Source organism: Suncus etruscus, chromosome 14, assembly GCF_024139225.1.
Source record: "Suncus etruscus isolate mSunEtr1 chromosome 14, mSunEtr1.pri.cur, whole genome shotgun sequence".
NCBI classification, from domain to species: Eukaryota; Metazoa; Chordata; class Mammalia; order Eulipotyphla; family Soricidae; genus Suncus; species Suncus etruscus.
In genome coordinates this window covers 25,561,399-25,577,527 of record NC_064861.1, presented here as the reverse complement: position 1 = coordinate 25,577,527, position 16,129 = coordinate 25,561,399, and the positions used below count along the sequence as shown (strand labels likewise).

The window sequence follows — 16,129 nt, the reverse complement described above, 5'->3', positions numbered from 1 at the left end:
GCTATCTCTCTGGCCCCGGCCTTTGATCCTAAACTCTGCTGCCTTCTGAAGCAGGTTGGGTGGAACCACAGGGCTTAGATTGGCAGTGGGGTCAAAAGGAGGACTTTGCAACTGTTAGATTGGAAGGGCAGGGATGCTGATAGGGGATGGGGATAGTGCTGAGGGGTGCTATAGGAACAGGGGCTGGTTGAATTTTGAAAGTTCTAGAGTAATTGACCGGGTTTTGGTCCCCTGCGCACTGCCAGGAATGACTCCTGAGAGCAGAGCCAGAAGCACTGACTGGTGTGACCAAAAAACAAAACAAGTCCTAGAGGTGTGTGAAGAGAATAAGGGCAGAGTTGGGAGGAGAGTGGGCTTGGAGAGGAGCAGAGTGATGGGGAAAGCTCCTGCTCTGGTTGCCTGACTGGGGTACAGTGGGTAATGGTGGCCTTGGTTGTGTGAGGGAGGAGGAAGCAGTTGGCATTGCAGCCACTCTGTCAGAAGCCAAGTGACTCCAGCCGAGTGAGGGGCAAGCTCTTATCCTGACTGCGAGACTTGGACAGACAGTTCCTGAGCTGGTTCATCTACTCTTTCCTGAAAGCCTCATCTCAGCTTCTCTGGGCCTGACTTCAGTTACCTGCACTTCAGTGCGTGGTGGGGGATTCTACTCACCCTCACATGGGCAGAAGGCACATCCCCAATGGCTTAGATACCAGCCTGGAGTGTGTTTAGAACCACTGTGGTGGGGGAGGAGAAGAGCACTTGTCTTACATGGGGGGCCTGGGTTTGGCCCTGGTACCTCATACCTCACCAAGGTTGTGCCTCCACATCCCTGTAAAAGTACTTGGTATTTGCAGGGGATGTTGGGAGGTTGAGTGGAAATCCTGGCGTGAGAAGGAGGGACTGGAGGTCCAAGGTAGGAGAGAGACATGGGGGACTTGTGATAGGGGAAGGAATCCAGGGTTTGGAGCTCAGCAGTTAGTTTTGGCATTGGTTTGGGGAATGAGGGAGGGGCAAAGAGGAGGTGGGAGAGCTAGGAAATAGCATTTACCCCTGGGAAGAAGAATGCTCCCATGCCTGTTCTCCATACTGTCCCCTGCCTCCTTCCAAAAGATGAGTTATGATGGGGCTGGAACTCTGACGTCTATCAGGGTTCTGGGGTTCAGGCTTATGGGGGGTGTTTGTCTATCAGGGGTCATTCCCTCAGTGAGGACCCTTGTGCCAGAACTCTCAGGGGCTCTGAAAAATCCTCAGTTGCCACTCTGAATCATCCTCTAGAACCTTCCTGAAGGCCTTCCCGCTGATGGGAGAGACACAGGAGCGTGAGCGAGTCCTTACACACTTCTCTCGTCGGTACTGCCAGTGCAATCCTGAGGACAGCACCTCAGAAGGTGAGCCGAGTGCCTCTCATGGGGCCTCCCCCAGCCCCATCCTCCCTTCATGGCCCTGTCTGTCCTTGTAAACTCCATGGGAGAACATGATCTGTGGGAAGGGCTTTGCTGGCTGGGACTCAGCCCTTGTTCTCTGTGCCTGAAAGCCCTTCTAGACTGTTCTAGAAGCAGGGCTACTTCTAGTAGCAGGGCTATGGCTATGCCTGGGTTCCAAGAATTGGGGGACAAGCCCTTTATTGGAGGGACACAGGTCAGGCCAGGGGCATGGGCAGGCTCCAAGGGATTTTGACCCAGGAAGGAGGCACCTGTGCCAGAATAGGCCCCAGGTGGTCAGTTCTGTTGAGGGTGGGTTTCATCCTCTCCACTGGGGAAAGTTGGTGACTCACCCCTTGGTGTCCCCTTTCTGACTCAGATGGAATCCACACACTCACCTGTGCCCTGATGCTGCTCAACACAGATCTGCATGGACATGTAAGTTGGGGGTGTAGGGGGGACTCTGCCCTCTCACTGACCTGTTCTGTTGTCAAGGGCCCTTCCCCAGCCCCATTCTGAGACCCTTAGCACTTTGTCTTTTCAACTAGCTTTGCTTCAGTTTTACTTGCTGAGGTCTGATGGATCGCTGACAGTGACAGGTGGGCAGTCTACCCAGGGGATAGAAGGGTGTGTGCCCCTTCTGTGTCCCTGCTGGTCATTACCACCTTTCCTCCCATGCTTGGCCCATGAGCTCAAGTGCCCAACTTTGAAGATCCACCCCCAAGGCCACTGAGGTGGTTCCCTCAAGGGACATTCTCGTCCCCTTGTGCCCTGACCATGGCATACTGAGGGGGCAGGTGCCAGGGCCCCGGGTTGCCTCAGTGCGACTCCTTCCTCAGTAACTCCTTCTTCTCTCCTCTGTCTGCTCCGGGGACCCCTCTCTGGGCTCTCTTGCCCTCCCTCAGGTGGTAAGTGGAGCTGGTAGTGTGCATGTCCATCTCCGTAGTGCCCTTCTGTGTCCCCCATCACACCGTCTGCTCCCCACCGTCATTGCCCACCATTGCTCACCCACGTGTGCTCAGAGCCTCTCTGAGGTTGGGGAAGTACTTGTGACCCCTGGGGGCAACAGGCACCACTCATGCCTGGGGCACAGAGGGAGGAAGGTGCATGGGGCTGACTCTTGCTCCCTGAGGCACAAGTGACCCAGGGCCTTTACTCTGGACTCCCTCCATACTGTGAGCAGGCAGCTATGCACACCTGCTTTCATTCTGAGGACACATTTTGTAGTGAATTGGGGTCACACATTCTGTTTAACTCTTTCAGTGACTGCCAAAGTATTTCCACAGAGGCTGTTATGGGGGTGGGGGCAGCGTGGTCAGGACAGGGCAGTGGGGGCCAATGAGGAGACTGACCAAGGGTAAGTCTTACAGACTTTCTCATGGCATCTGATGGGGGAAGGAGCCACTTCCTGAGATGTGGAAAGCACTTTCATTTGTGTTGGGGGCTGTTGCAGTGTCTGTTGGCATCACCAGGGGGAAGCCAAGAAGGGGTAGGGAGCTGACTCCAAGCCTGTGGATATAGCCGAGCACTGTCATCCTGATAAAGTAAGATGGTGGGGTTGAAGACAGCTGAATGTTGTGGGGATATGCAGAGGGGACTGAGTTAGTTTGAAGGTGGAAGAAGGTAGTTTTAGCCTCCAGATGGGAGATGGCAGCTTAGGTCAGAAAAGGAGCTGGAGACTGGAAGGGAAGTGCAGGATGGATTTTGTTGCTTGCCAGTAGCACTGTTAATGGAGTGGCTAATGGGGTGAGGGTAGGCAGTGGGCAGAAATGGGGGAGAGGCCTTTTCCATTTGGCCATACTGAGATGCTCTGGATATGCCTCATATCTCTCCAGCCTTGGGGTGTTTTGGGTAGTAAATGCTGGGAGGGGCTGTGGCTGAATGCAGGGGATTTGAGGTGGGGGCACTTTCCTGAAGACAGTGGGGTGCCACAGGTGGCAATTGTACGGACCATAAAGGGACTTCCAAGTATAGCTGTAGACTGGTGTAATATGATGGGGTTTCTCCCCCCCCCCACCTAAATGTCTGGTTCTTTCTTGCCCCAATAGGAGACATCTACTTCCTTCCTACTTGGCCTGCCTCATTCTGTCTCTGGGGTGAGCCTTACAGATGGGGTGGAATTGTTCCAGGGCCTCATTGCAGTCATGTAGGTCTGGCTCTTGTGTCAGAGGTCATGATGATGTTTTCTGGGTGGTATCCTGGGTAGTTTCTCAGCTCTAGCCAGGGTATGGGTGGGAAGACACCACCAGCCAGGCCCAAAGGGACTAGGGCTCAGATCTTAGGCTGGGGCTGTAGCCAGAACAGCAAAGTCTCATTTCTTCTGGATAAAAGCCTCCTTTCTGCTGGAGAAGAGGTTGTGGGGAGAGGCTTAAGGGTCAAGGGCAGGCTGGGAGGCCCCACCTATGGGAATGGGGGGTGGAAATGAGGGGAAGTACAGGCAGGCAGCCCCACATTCTTCACATCATGGGGCTTTGTAGTGATCTGCACACATGGCTTTTGCCTAGTTGTTGTTATATTTTTAAATCTCATAATTTATCCAGAATGAGTTCACTTCTTTGCAATTTGCTGAGTCTTGCTTTTCCATTTAGAGAGAGATCTGTCTGAAGAGATGTTTCCTGTGGGCTTTTTGAGAGTGTGTTTGTGGCTGTTGGCTATAATACTGTCCTATATGTGTTGATTAGGTCAGGCCTTTTATTTATTTATTTATTTATTTATTTATTTATTTATTTATTTATTTATTTATTTATTTATTTATGTTTTGGGGCCACACCCAGTGACACTCAGGGGTTACGCCTGGCTATGCGCTCAGAAATCACTCCTGGCTTGGGGGACTATATGGGACGCCGGGGGATCAAACCTCTGTCCTTCCTAGGTTAGCGCATGCAAGGCAGACACCTACTGCTTGTGCCACTGCTGCGGCCCCTGGTCAGGCCTTTTAACTGTGTGGTAAAATCTTGTTTTTTTCCTAGTGATTTTTTTTTTTTCTTCTCAAGCTATATTGGAGCTACTGGAGGTCACTCTTGGAGATACTTCGTCATCTGGGAGAACTAGTTCAGTGTTTGGGCCTGGTAGAATTGGGGACTGCTGGGGCCACATCAGGTGGTATCGGGGCCACAGGGCATGAAGGATTAACCTCGGGGCTCCCGCTGGTGCTCCTGGCCCTTTGAGTCACCTCCATGGTCCTGTCACTGGCTTAAAAAAAGAAAATTGTTATTATAGAAAAAGACACATAACCTAAAATGAACAACTGTAGCTACTTGAAAGGATGCATGCAGCTTAGGGGGGCTAAGTACATTCATGCAGTTGGAGTCCTGTCACCACTCTGGTCACAAGCCTTCTCGTCATCCCAGAAGTACTCCCAGCCCCTTAGGCAGTCCCTCCTCATTCTTCCCTTCAGCCCTCAGCCCCTGCCTATCTAGTCTGTCCTTCTAGATTTGCACATTCTGCGTCCTACCAGTGAGTGGCTCCTTCCCAGCAGGATGTTCCCTGGGTCCAGTACGTGTCAGAACTTGTTTCTTTTCATGCCGAACAACGCGCCACTGAGGAAGATATGCTTTTATCTTTTGTGGTTGTGGACACCCCTCCTAAGAACATCTGCTCACAAGTTTTTGTTTGAACACCCATCTTTCAGTTGTAAGAGTAAAGCAGGTAGTGTGGGTGCAGGTCATGTGGGAGTAATTCCAGGTCAGCTTTCTGTCCTGCCTCTTTTGCTGTTACTATTGGCTATGTGGCACAGTGTTTGTTGGTGGTGTAGTGTAGTACTCAGAAGACCTTTCAGTTGCTGAGTTTATAGGAGTGGGTGTGTTGGAGGCGGCATTGAGTTCTCACACAAGCTGTCTAATTGCAGGAGATCAGTGTTCTGTCATAGTGCCAGCAGACCCCAGAAGCAGAGCCTCCAGATCTGCTCAGTCCCTCTGCATAGCACTGTAAATGGGCCCTCAGGGTTGTAGGCATCAGTCAGGGCCTTCTGACACAGCCACCAGCCCCCTCTGTGTAGTTGACTTTTTGAGGAATTGTTGAAACTTTTCCATGATGGTTGAACCATTTCAGGTCCCCACCAGCAGTAGGAAGGCCTCTGTTCTTCGTATTCTTACCAACACTTCTTTTCATATTTTGGAGGTTATTTTCTTGTAGCCTGAGGTGCAGTCTACTGTTTTGGTACCTGGGCCAGGCAAGTATTTACAGCAGCAACCAGGGCTACACCTAGCAGAAATTGGAGTAAGGAGCATTGGTGCCAAAGATCAGACATGCAGAGAATGCCACCATCCTGTGAGCTATCCCTGTGTCTCAGTGGGTGGATTTCGTTTTGATCTGCATTTCAAATAAGGTTAAGCATCTTTTTATGTGTTTGCTTGTTGACTCTGTGTTCGTGGGAGAGATGCGTATTTAAATAATCTGCCCACTTAGTTGTTATTTGTTTCTGTTTTGGGGCCACCCTGACTGGTTCTCAGGGGCTACTCCCAACTTGGTGCTCAGGGGTCTTTCTCACAGTGCTAGGGAACTATGTAATGCTGAGGATGAAACCTGGAACCCCTGCATATAAAGCTTTTGCCCAGACCTGAGCTCTCTCTGGCCATGCTTCTACCTTTTGACTATTGTGGTTACTGCTGCTAAACATGGGGGTGTGGACAGTTTGATTTTTTTGGTGGGGGGTAGGGTGGGGGGCTATAGTTGGCAGTGCTCAGGGGTGACTCCTGACTCTGAGCTCAGAAATTACTCCTAGCAGGCTCAGGGATAAAACCTGGGTTATCCACATGTAAGACAAACATTGTCCCCACTGTGCTATTGCTCTGGCCCCATGGCTCTGCACTCAGGGATCAATTCTACAGGCTTGGGATATCATAGGGATTCTAGGGATAGAACCTGGGATGGCCATGTGCAAGACAAGCAGTCTACCCCTCTGTACTATTGCTCTGGTCCCTGCACATTTTACTTTTTTGTTTGTTTGCTTGTTTGTTTTGGGGCCATTTCCAGTTACACTCAAGCATATCCTGGGTGTGTGCTCAGAAATTACTCCTGGCAGGCTCAGGGGACCATATGGGATGCGGGGATCAAACCTGGGTTGGCCATGTGCTATTACTCTGGCCCCACATTTTACATTTTGATGAAGTCTGCTGTATATTTTTTCTTCCTTGTTATTTGCTCTTTTAGTGTCATCTCAGAGAAAACATTGCCAAGTCTTAGGGAATCAAGATGTACTTGTATGCTTATTTTGGTAAGACTTTCAAAGATTTAACTATTTAGATCTTTGAAGTATTTGGAATTATATATATCTCTCTCTCTTTTTTATTTCTGGATCATACCCAGTAGAGCTCAGGTGGGACTGACAAGCTCTCTATTGGGGAATCACTTCTAGTGCTACTTTGGGAACATGTGGTGCTGGGGATGAAACCAGGCCTCTTACATGTGGAACATGTGTTCCATTCCTTGGATCTTATCTCCTAGAGCAAGGTCCAACTTGTTTCTTTCTTTCTGTCTGTTGCTGAAGTGCTGTGGATTGCACCAGTTGCAGTGCCCAGGGGGTTGCATAGTTGGTTGCAGTAGTCACAAACTTGACTAAAGTGTACTGGGGAGCCACACTGGATGTGGTACATTGTGGGTCACCAGAGCTGCCACGTAGGGCAGTGCTGGGTTGGAATCATCCTCACATCTGTGCTTTGGCTTCTGGATATCCAGTTGTTGAAGAGACTGTTCTGTTTTTGTTGTTGTTGTTGTTGTTTGTTTTTTTTTGGGGGGGGGTCACGCCTGGCAGCGCTCAGGGGTTACTCCTGGCTCTATGCTCAGAAATCTCTCCTGGCAGACTCGGGGACCATATGGGATGCCAGGATTAGAACCACAGACCTTCTGCATGCAAGGCAACTGCCTTACCTCCATGCTATCTCTCTGGCCTGACTGTTCTGTTTTTTTGTTTGTTTGTTTGTTTGTTTTGGGCCACACCCGGTGTTGCTCAGGGGTTACTCCTGGCTGTCTGCTCAGAAATAGCTCCTGGCAGGCACGGGGGACCATATGGGACACCGGGATTTGAACCAACCACCTTTGGTCCTGGATCAGCTGCTTGCAAGGCAAACGCCGCTGTGCTATCTCTCCGGGCCCAACTGTTCTGTTTTATAAAAAAAAATTTTTTTTGATTTTTGGGTCACACCTGGCTGCGCTCAGGGGATATTCCTGGTTCTACACTCAGAAATCACTCCTGGCAGGCACAGGGGACCATATGGGATGCCGGAATTCAAACCACAATCCTTCTGCATGCAAGGCAAACGACTTACCTCCATACTATCTCTCCGGCCCCTGTCTTTAAAAATGTTAAGTGGAATCACTGTGATTCACAGTTACAAAGATGTTCATGATTGACTTTCAGTCATACAAATGTCCAACACTAGATTATCCTTTTACCAGTGCACAGTTCTCATCACCAGTTTCCCCAGTTTCCTTCTTGCTCCCACAAAGGCATTTTTCTTCTCTGTCTCTGTCTTTCTTAAGAGGTTTTTATCCTACTGGATGGATTTGGCATGGTTGTCAAAAGTCAGTTGACTATTGATGTATGTGCTTGCTTTTGAACTATTAATTCTATTCTATTGATCTATTCTTATGCCATTGCCTCTTTTTTTTTATTAAGTTTTGAAAATTAGGAAGCATGAATCTTCTAGCAAAGAACTTATTCTTTTCTAAGATTGAATCCCTTTGGAATCCCTTGACATTAGTATGAATTTGAGGATAAACTTATATGTCTACAAAAAGGATCATTGGGATTTTGGTAGCAAACTTCTACATTGATAGGTCATTTGGGAGAGTATTATCTTCCTACTATATTGAGTCTTTCAAACACCAACACAGGGATGTCTGACTGTTTATTTTGTTTCTTTTATCAGCATTTAGTAATTTTCAGTGTACAAATTATTCTCTAGCTACAAGTATTCTCTGCTTTTTGAAAGTTTTTAGTTTCTTACGTTAGTGCCTGTTTTTCTTATCTTTTTGTTTTTGGACTACATCAGTACTCAGGGGTTACTTCCTGCTACGTGGCACTCCACATGGGGTGCCAGGGATCAAACTGATGTGCAAGACAGGTGCCCTGTTTACCATACTACCATTGCACCATTCCAAGTATCAGTTTTTCTCATCAAAGAGAATCCAAAGAGGATTCTGATTTTAGGACAAAAGGTGAAAAGCCAAAAATAGCATTTAGTGTTTGTTTTGTAGCAGCTGACAAAGAAGAAGCTTGAGCTCCAGCCTGTTTCTTCTCCAGCAGCTATTTTATTTTTCCCCACCAGGCTGTGCATTTGCTATATCATTTGCACTTTCACTGTCCGTTACTGCTATTTTTGATTTTATGTGTTATTTAGCGTAATTTGGTTATTTTGGGGTTTGGGAATGTTTAAAAATTTTTTTTCAGGGCCAGAGAGATGGTATAGTGGATAAAGCATTTGCTTTGTCCACAGTTGACCTGGGTTCAATCCACATATATGGATTCATATACGTTTCAAAGCAACAAATATAGTCTCTTGAACCAGAAGTGATCTCTAAGCACAGAGCCGGGAGCACTCCCTGAGTACTGCTAAATGTAGTCTTCCCCCCAAAGTCCCTCAAATATTTTTTCCATATAAGCGAATGGTGATTGCCTCTTTGTTTTGTCCCATCTTGGCTTAGGAATGACTTCTGCTTTTGGGGCCGGAGAGATAGCATGGAGGTAAGGCATTTGCCTTTCATGCAGAAGGTCATTGGTTCGAATCCCGGCATCCCATATGGTCCCCCGAGCCTGTCAGGAATGATTTCTGAGCGTGGAGCCAGGAGTAACCCCTGAGCACTGCCGGGTGTAACCCAAAAACCAAAAAAAAAAAAAAAAAAGAATGTTCTGTTTTGGATTTCTTTATAAATATTGTCTTCCATTATAAGTGCATTGTCTTAAAATTTTTATTTTATGATAGCTTATTTATAGCAGAAAAATAAGATTGTTGCATATTGATCTTATATCCACCATCATTACTGAATTGGTTTATTAGTACTTTTTTTCACCCATCCACTGAATTGGTTTATTAGTACTAATTAATCTTTTTATTTTATTTTGTAGGCTGTATTATGTATGAACATATATTGTCTTTGACTAGAAATAAGTTACCCTCCTTTCTAATTTGGATACGTTTTACATGTTTCTTTGGCCCAATCTGCTGGGCCCAGCAGATTTCAGGTCACCTGTGCCTACCTCATCGTAGTACCCCATGGTGTTTTGGGGATGGTGGCAGGTGATGCTTGAGGTTAAAATTTGGGGCCTTGTACATATGCCCTGATCCTTGATATGCTTCCCCATTCTGGATGTTGATTTTTGGTTCTCAGCATCTCTTTCACTTGACCCTTGTGGGGGCTGGTGTGGCATAGGTGGGAGGGTCAGGCAGGTGGGAGGGAGAGGCATGGGAGGGTTGGCCTTGGGCCCTAGACAGTGGCTATAGGGCCAGACACAAAAGCCCTTTCATAGCCTTCCCATCTCTGCACCTTCCTCCTCTCAGCTTCCTCATCTTTGGAATAGGGCACAAACAGTCTTGTATGAAGAGTACAAGCAAAACTGCACATTATATGAGACACAGGGACACCTGGAAAAGGCTCTTTACCTGTATGTCCTTATCTGGATCAGAGAAGAGCCCCATGATGCTTTCATGACCTTCCAAAAAACCCCTCACAGTGCTTGAGGGTCATAGAGAACCTTGAAAATGAAGAGCAGCTTTGGGCACTCTTGGAGTCGTTTTTTTCCATCACTGTCCCTGCTGCTGCCTTATCCCTTCTGGCTGGGCGGGGCAGAGCTGGCCGGTGGGGACCACACAAGCTTCTGTTCCTCTTCTCTGTCACAACCTTTTCTCTGTTACAGAATATTGGCAAGAAGATGTCCTGCCAGCAGTTCATTGCCAACTTGGACCACCTGAACGATGGCCAAGATTTTGCCAAAGACCTGCTGAAGGTACAGGCTGTGCTAAGCTCCTTGTGGTACTGCTCTCTCAGTCCTCAATCCTAGGGTCAAGGCTGCCAAGAGTTTGGGAACATTAGGGTCTATCCAGCTCAGCATCTGTGATTCATGTGGTTCCTGAGTGAGACAGAGGACACAGGCTTTGATGTTAACATTGTGTCATGGGACTTTTTACTTCTTTTTTTGGGGGGGAGGCACACCCTGTGACACTCAGGGGTAACTCCTGGCTATGCACTCAGAAATGGCTCCTGGCTTGAGGGACCATATGGGATGCTGGGGATTGAACTCAGGTCTGTTCTGGGTCAGCCACGTGCAAGGCAAATGCCCTACTGCTGCGCCATTGCTCCGGCCTGGGACTTTTCACTTTTTGCCACCAATTGTCATAGCTGCATCTGGAGGCTGCAGACCCCAGGGGAAAGCTTTGATATTTTTATTTTGGTTTCTGGGTCCCATCTGACAGTGCTCAGGGGTTACTCCTGGCTCTATGTTCAGAAATCGCCCCTGGCAGGCTCAGGGAACCATATGGGATGCCAGGATTTGAAACACCGACCTTCTGCATGCAAGGCAAGCACCCTAGCTCCATGTTTTCTCTCCAGCCCCAGCTTTGATCTTTTGAGTGTGGCCAGTTCTTGATATTGGAGGATTTGGGGAGAGGGTAGATGATGGGTTTGGCTCTAGATAGTGGGTTTGATGGACATGGTGGAACCAGGTGGCCCCTTAATGAGTTCGAGGACAGTCTCCTCCATGTGTCACTCTCTGCATTCAATCAGTGTTGTCACATCATGAGCACGTAGGAAGGTGTTTGTACCTGAGATCAGTCTCCACTCATCACACACACTCATGCAGTATCTGTGAGTCCACCAACTTACTCACTTATCCCCACATCTGCCCCTACCCTTCAACACTTCCCCTGCCATAGCCACCCTCCCATTTACTTGTCTACCCATTTTACAACCCGCCTACCCACTCTGACCACCTCTGTCCACTAATCCCCTCAGCCAACAAGTAGGACTCAGGTACCTGCTTAGCTCTACTGGCTGAAAAACATGCCCCCTTACTCCATTCAGATCACTTAGAGTTTGACAAAGATTACCCAGCTCTTCATCTGAGTTCTGCTCTCTCTTTTCCCCTCTCTCAGACTCTCTACAACTCCATCAAGAATGAAAAGCTGGAATGGGCCATGTGAGTAGTGCCCAGGGGACGGACTGGGTGGGGGAGGGGAGCCACTCCCGGCACTCTCCATGGTCCTGATCTCCCAGCCCAGGGCCCCGTGACGCCTTTCCTCTGGTCAGCTCAGGGAGCTGTATCTTTAGGACTTCCTGCTGTCTGGGTAAAGAGGCTGCAGTGTTTCCACTGCCTGGAGTTGGTTGTCAGTTGTATATTGTTGTGACTTTAGTTTTGTGATCTTCACAGTGGGTGATTTGTACTGGGGATATTGCCACTGTCCCCAGTAATGACAGTGGAAGACAGGAGACATAGGGCCCTGGAGATAAGGACTGAGCTCTTAGCTATGATGGGGAAGGGTTTGTGACTGCCCACTAATTATTCCCCTGTGAAGGTAGGAGACCCTGGCAAGTAGCCAACCTTCCAGAAGGATCTGTGGTGAGCTCACTTTTGTCTTTGAGGACAAAGGCTTCTGGGGAGAGTGGCCGAATTTTCCACAACAACTGAATTTTGTGTCTGAGAATGTCCCAGGTGGGGGATGTTAGGAACCCCAAATCCCATGGAGAAGAGCTGTCTCTTACTCCTGGGCACCTCTGGGAAGTGCAGGCTTTCAGCGCTGTCTGCAGTTTGAGATCATGGGCAGTGGTGTTAGTCCAGTAACTCCAGCTCTGTGGGACTTTTGGGGAGAGGAGGAGGAGGATCCGGAAGGAGATTTGGAGATAGTAAAGTTCTATTGCCATGACCAGGGATTGGTTCTTAGAGGCCAGAACACAAAGGACAGAGGTTGGTGTCAGAAATGAAGGATGGCTCCTCCTCTTCTTCCTCCAGAAAAAAAAAAATAGAAATGAAGTATGAGGGGAGGGGTCAAAGGTCTGTGAACAAGTATTGGAATTACCTCATTTCCTTCGTAACCTCTGAGTGGCTTCCTGGGTTGGGGAGCAGCAGAAGCTTGTTGATGGTGGTCTGGTGGGATGCTCAAACCTTGTGTTCTCCTAGTGATGAGGATGAACTGAGGAAGTCTTTGTCAGAGCTAGTGGATGACAAGTTTGGAACCGGCACGAGGAAGGTGACCCGGATTCTGGATGGACGCAATCCTTTCCTGGACGTGCCACAGGCCCTCAGTGCAGCCACTTACAAACACGGGCTGCTGACACGCAAGACCCACGCTGACATGGACGGCAAGAGGAGTGGGTAGTGGCAGGGGTGAGGGAGTGGGGAGGGAGAATGCTAGCTAGAGGGGGCTTGCCTTCCCTTGGCCACTCCTCTGGGGGTCCCCTGGGTAGATATGTAGGCATCTACTGGGGAAGAAATGCTGGGGTGCAGGGTTGCAGCCACACTACCTGTGCTCCCCTCCTTAGCGCCCCGTGGGAGGCGTGGCTGGAAGAAATTCTACGCGGTGCTCAAAGGGACCATCCTGTACCTGCAGAAGGTGACTGACACTCGTATTCCAGGGCAAGCTAGGCGGAGGAGGTGGGGCTGGTGTCAAGGCTGGTGGGACTGAGAAGGGCTGGTAAATGCTCAGGGGTTCTGAGGCTGCCCAATATTAGGCCCACTCAGGGACACATCGGGGTACAAAAAGTTGGTGTGTACATGACATTACTGTGGCAGGAGCTGAGAAAATGAGGGAGTGAGAGTTGGGGAGGGGAACTAGGGCTATTCTGAGAGCGTACGTGCTCCCCACTGCCTGTAGGATGAGTACAGGCCTGACGGGGCACTGTCCGAGGGTGACCTGAAGAACGCCATCCGCGTGCACCATGCTCTGGCCACCAGAGCGTCCGACTACAGCAAGAAGTCCAATGTGCTCAAGCTGAAGACGGCCGACTGGAGGGTCTTTCTTTTCCAGGCTCCGTAAGTCTGCACGGAAGCTGTGCTCCCCCATTTGCCAGGGCTCAGTGTCTGTGGGAGCAAGCTGGGCCTATAATTCTCTCCTCCTGGCCGCAGTACCCCTTCACCCCCTGACCCTACATAGAAGCCACAAGGCTTTCATCATTGGCAGAGCCAAAACTGAGTTCCCTGCACTCTGCTCACAACTATTGACCCCAGAGTGTGCCCTGCCAGGGAGAAATTTTAGAAACATACTTGGCCCCTCCTGAGACCCTCTGGGTCAGGAACTCTGGACCTGGGCTAGTGGGTGTGCATGTTTTGGGTGTTCCTGAGAAATTATTGCCACCATCTGGGGCAAGTTTGGTTTGGTTTGCAGCCCCAGGAGATGGTAAGTGCCATTGCTTCAGCGACCAGCCATCTTCTCACTTAAAAGAAAAAGGCAAAGGACAGACAGGCCCTTTTCTCCTCATGAGAAAGTGGAAAAGTTAACGTTGACACTTTCTGCCTCTCCACAGCCCAGGCCTGTTGCTCCTGTGTCTGCCTGGGCTCACTTCTCTCAACCAGAAACGGGGCCCCCTACACCTCTGTCCCCCACTCCCCAGTGTGACCTCTTTGAACTTATCTGTATGTTCCATATGCCTCATGGCATATGTGAGTCCTCATGGCAGATGTCTTTGTCTGGGCTCCTCCCTGCTACAAGGGTGGCAGCTGGGGTTCTGCAGTCTCTACAATGGGGCAAGTACATCTTTACAAACTTTACTTTGGGGGGCTGTGATGATTGGGTGGGAGAGCCCTTCCATTTGACTCAAGTCATTCCACTCTCTGAGTCCTTTGACTTTGGTCTCAAATGAGCTTTGAGGAAGGGAGACAAGAGCCAGGAGGCAGCTAGGGTAGGGACCACCTTTCCTTGCTCATTCCCTGGCACCAATGCCCATAAAGAGGGGTGTCCAGAGTAGAGCACTTATCTGGGCTTGGATGAGCTGAGCAAGGTGATGGGGCAGGGCCAGGAGGGACCACTACCACTCACCAGCCCACTACTACTAGCACATCCTGCACCCACCATACAGAGTCCTTAGCTTTGGTCTTGGGACATGTCTTGATGTGGTGGTTCTGGAAGCTGGGATAGGAAGGGAACCTCTGCCTCCATGAAGGTGGTCAGGCCTGCCAGTCTCATACCATGCCCGTCCTTCCCTCTTTTGCCTGCTGGACTGAAGTTTTTGGTCACCTCTGTGCTGGGCCCATGCTGGGGAGCCTGGGTAGACAGGCTCTTCTTGTGCCCATGCCAGGAGCAGAGAGGAGATGTTGTCCTGGATCCTGCGCATCAACCTGGTGGCTGCTGCCTTCTCAGCCCCGGCCTTCCCCGCCGCTGTCAGCTCCATGAAGAAATTCTGCCGGCCACTGCTGCCCTCCTGCTCCACTCGCCTCTGCCAGGTGCGGGCTCCTGGGTGGCAGCATGCCCCCCCTTGTGCCCTAGCCCCTCCTTCCCACACCTCCACCCTGCTGTGCTGTGTTGTGCATGGCAGGGGCTGCTCTGCAGTGTGGGTATGGCTCTGGGTGTGGGTGTATCTCTGAGCAGTCTTGTATGTGTTTTGCAGTGTGTGTGTCTTGCATGAATGTGGGGGAATGTGAGATGTGGGGAGTCAGGGAGGGTTGAGCCTTGGCTGACTCTCATCTGGAGATCATTGCCCTCTCCACCCTTCCCTGCTTCATCTGAGACTCCCAAGAACCCCCAGCATCATGGCTGCGGGTTCCCAGGTGATTCCTGCCTGGGGGTGTCAGGGTCCTGTCCTCCTCTCCCTGCGTTGCTGCTTGTCCCTGTGCCTACCCCAATGTGTACAAACAGTCCTTACAAGCACATGCATGCATGTGTTCAGACCTGTCCCCTGCCCCATGTTTATACACACGTAGCCCAGTGCCCAAGCATGGAGCAGCCCAGCATCCTGTGAGGGATGGTCTCAGTCTGTGACTGAATGTGCTCCTGGCCTTGTGGCTGTCATCTTGATCTGAGCTGGACTGTGCGAGTTTACAGGAGGCCAGGACACCCCAGGGTTGTATGTGTTATGTGTGTGTGTGTGTAATGAATATATGTAGTGTATGTGCTATCAGTGTGTGTATGTATTATATGGGTGTGCATTGTGTGTGTGGTATAGGTATATGTGGAGGTGTTGTGTGGGGTGGGGGTATGTATGTTTCTGTAGGATATATGAGTATGTGTGGGATGTTTGTGTGGCATATGCATGTTGTGTGTGGTGTGTATATGTGGGGTGGGGGTGTTATGTGTGTGGTATGTGGGATGTTTGTGGGATAATGTGTGTGAGACATTCAGGTCTGTGTGGAATGTATGCGTGTATCTGTGAACCTGGCAGGCTGTCTCCAACGTGAGGGCCTCGTCTCCTGTCTCACCTCTCTGAGCCTACTCCATCCTGTGCTCAAGAGCTTTTGCAAAGGAGCGTGGGAGGGAAGAAGAAGGGGTGGGAGTGTACCCCTTTGGGTCCAGAGCCTGGATTCACCCCAACATATGTGATGACCCAGGTCACAGTTAACCTTTGATGAAGCTGACCCTAGAGGGCAGGATTGGACCCCCTGCCTACATCATCCTACTAACTGTAGGGCTTTGTGGGCTGGGGTTCATCTTTGCAGGAGGAGCAGCTGCGTTCCCATGAGAACAAGCTGAGGCAGGTGATGGCAGAACTGGCGGAGCACCGGGGCCAGCCCCTGGACAGGGGTGCCAAGTCCAAGGAGGCAGAGGAGAGCCGGCTGAAGGAGCACTACCTCATGTTCGAGGTGG

General features: G+C 49.9%; 1 protein-coding gene across 1 annotated transcript in view; it reads left to right on the top strand.

The window, feature by feature from the left end:
• The window catches only part of PSD2 (pleckstrin and Sec7 domain containing 2), a 43,566-nt gene that overhangs the window by 21,472 nt on the left and 5,965 nt on the right, over positions 1–16,129 (top strand). Inside the window, exons 6-14 of the mRNA XM_049786002.1 lie at positions 1,258–1,370; positions 1,783–1,841; positions 10,258–10,347; positions 11,492–11,535; positions 12,514–12,704; positions 12,876–12,946; positions 13,208–13,365; positions 14,628–14,772; positions 15,982–16,125. Coding sequence (XP_049641959.1) covers positions 1,258–1,370; positions 1,783–1,841; positions 10,258–10,347; positions 11,492–11,535; positions 12,514–12,704; positions 12,876–12,946; positions 13,208–13,365; positions 14,628–14,772; positions 15,982–16,125 — 1,015 coding nt within the window. The remainder of the gene's footprint in view (positions 1–1,257; positions 1,371–1,782; positions 1,842–10,257; positions 10,348–11,491; positions 11,536–12,513; positions 12,705–12,875; positions 12,947–13,207; positions 13,366–14,627; positions 14,773–15,981; positions 16,126–16,129) is intronic.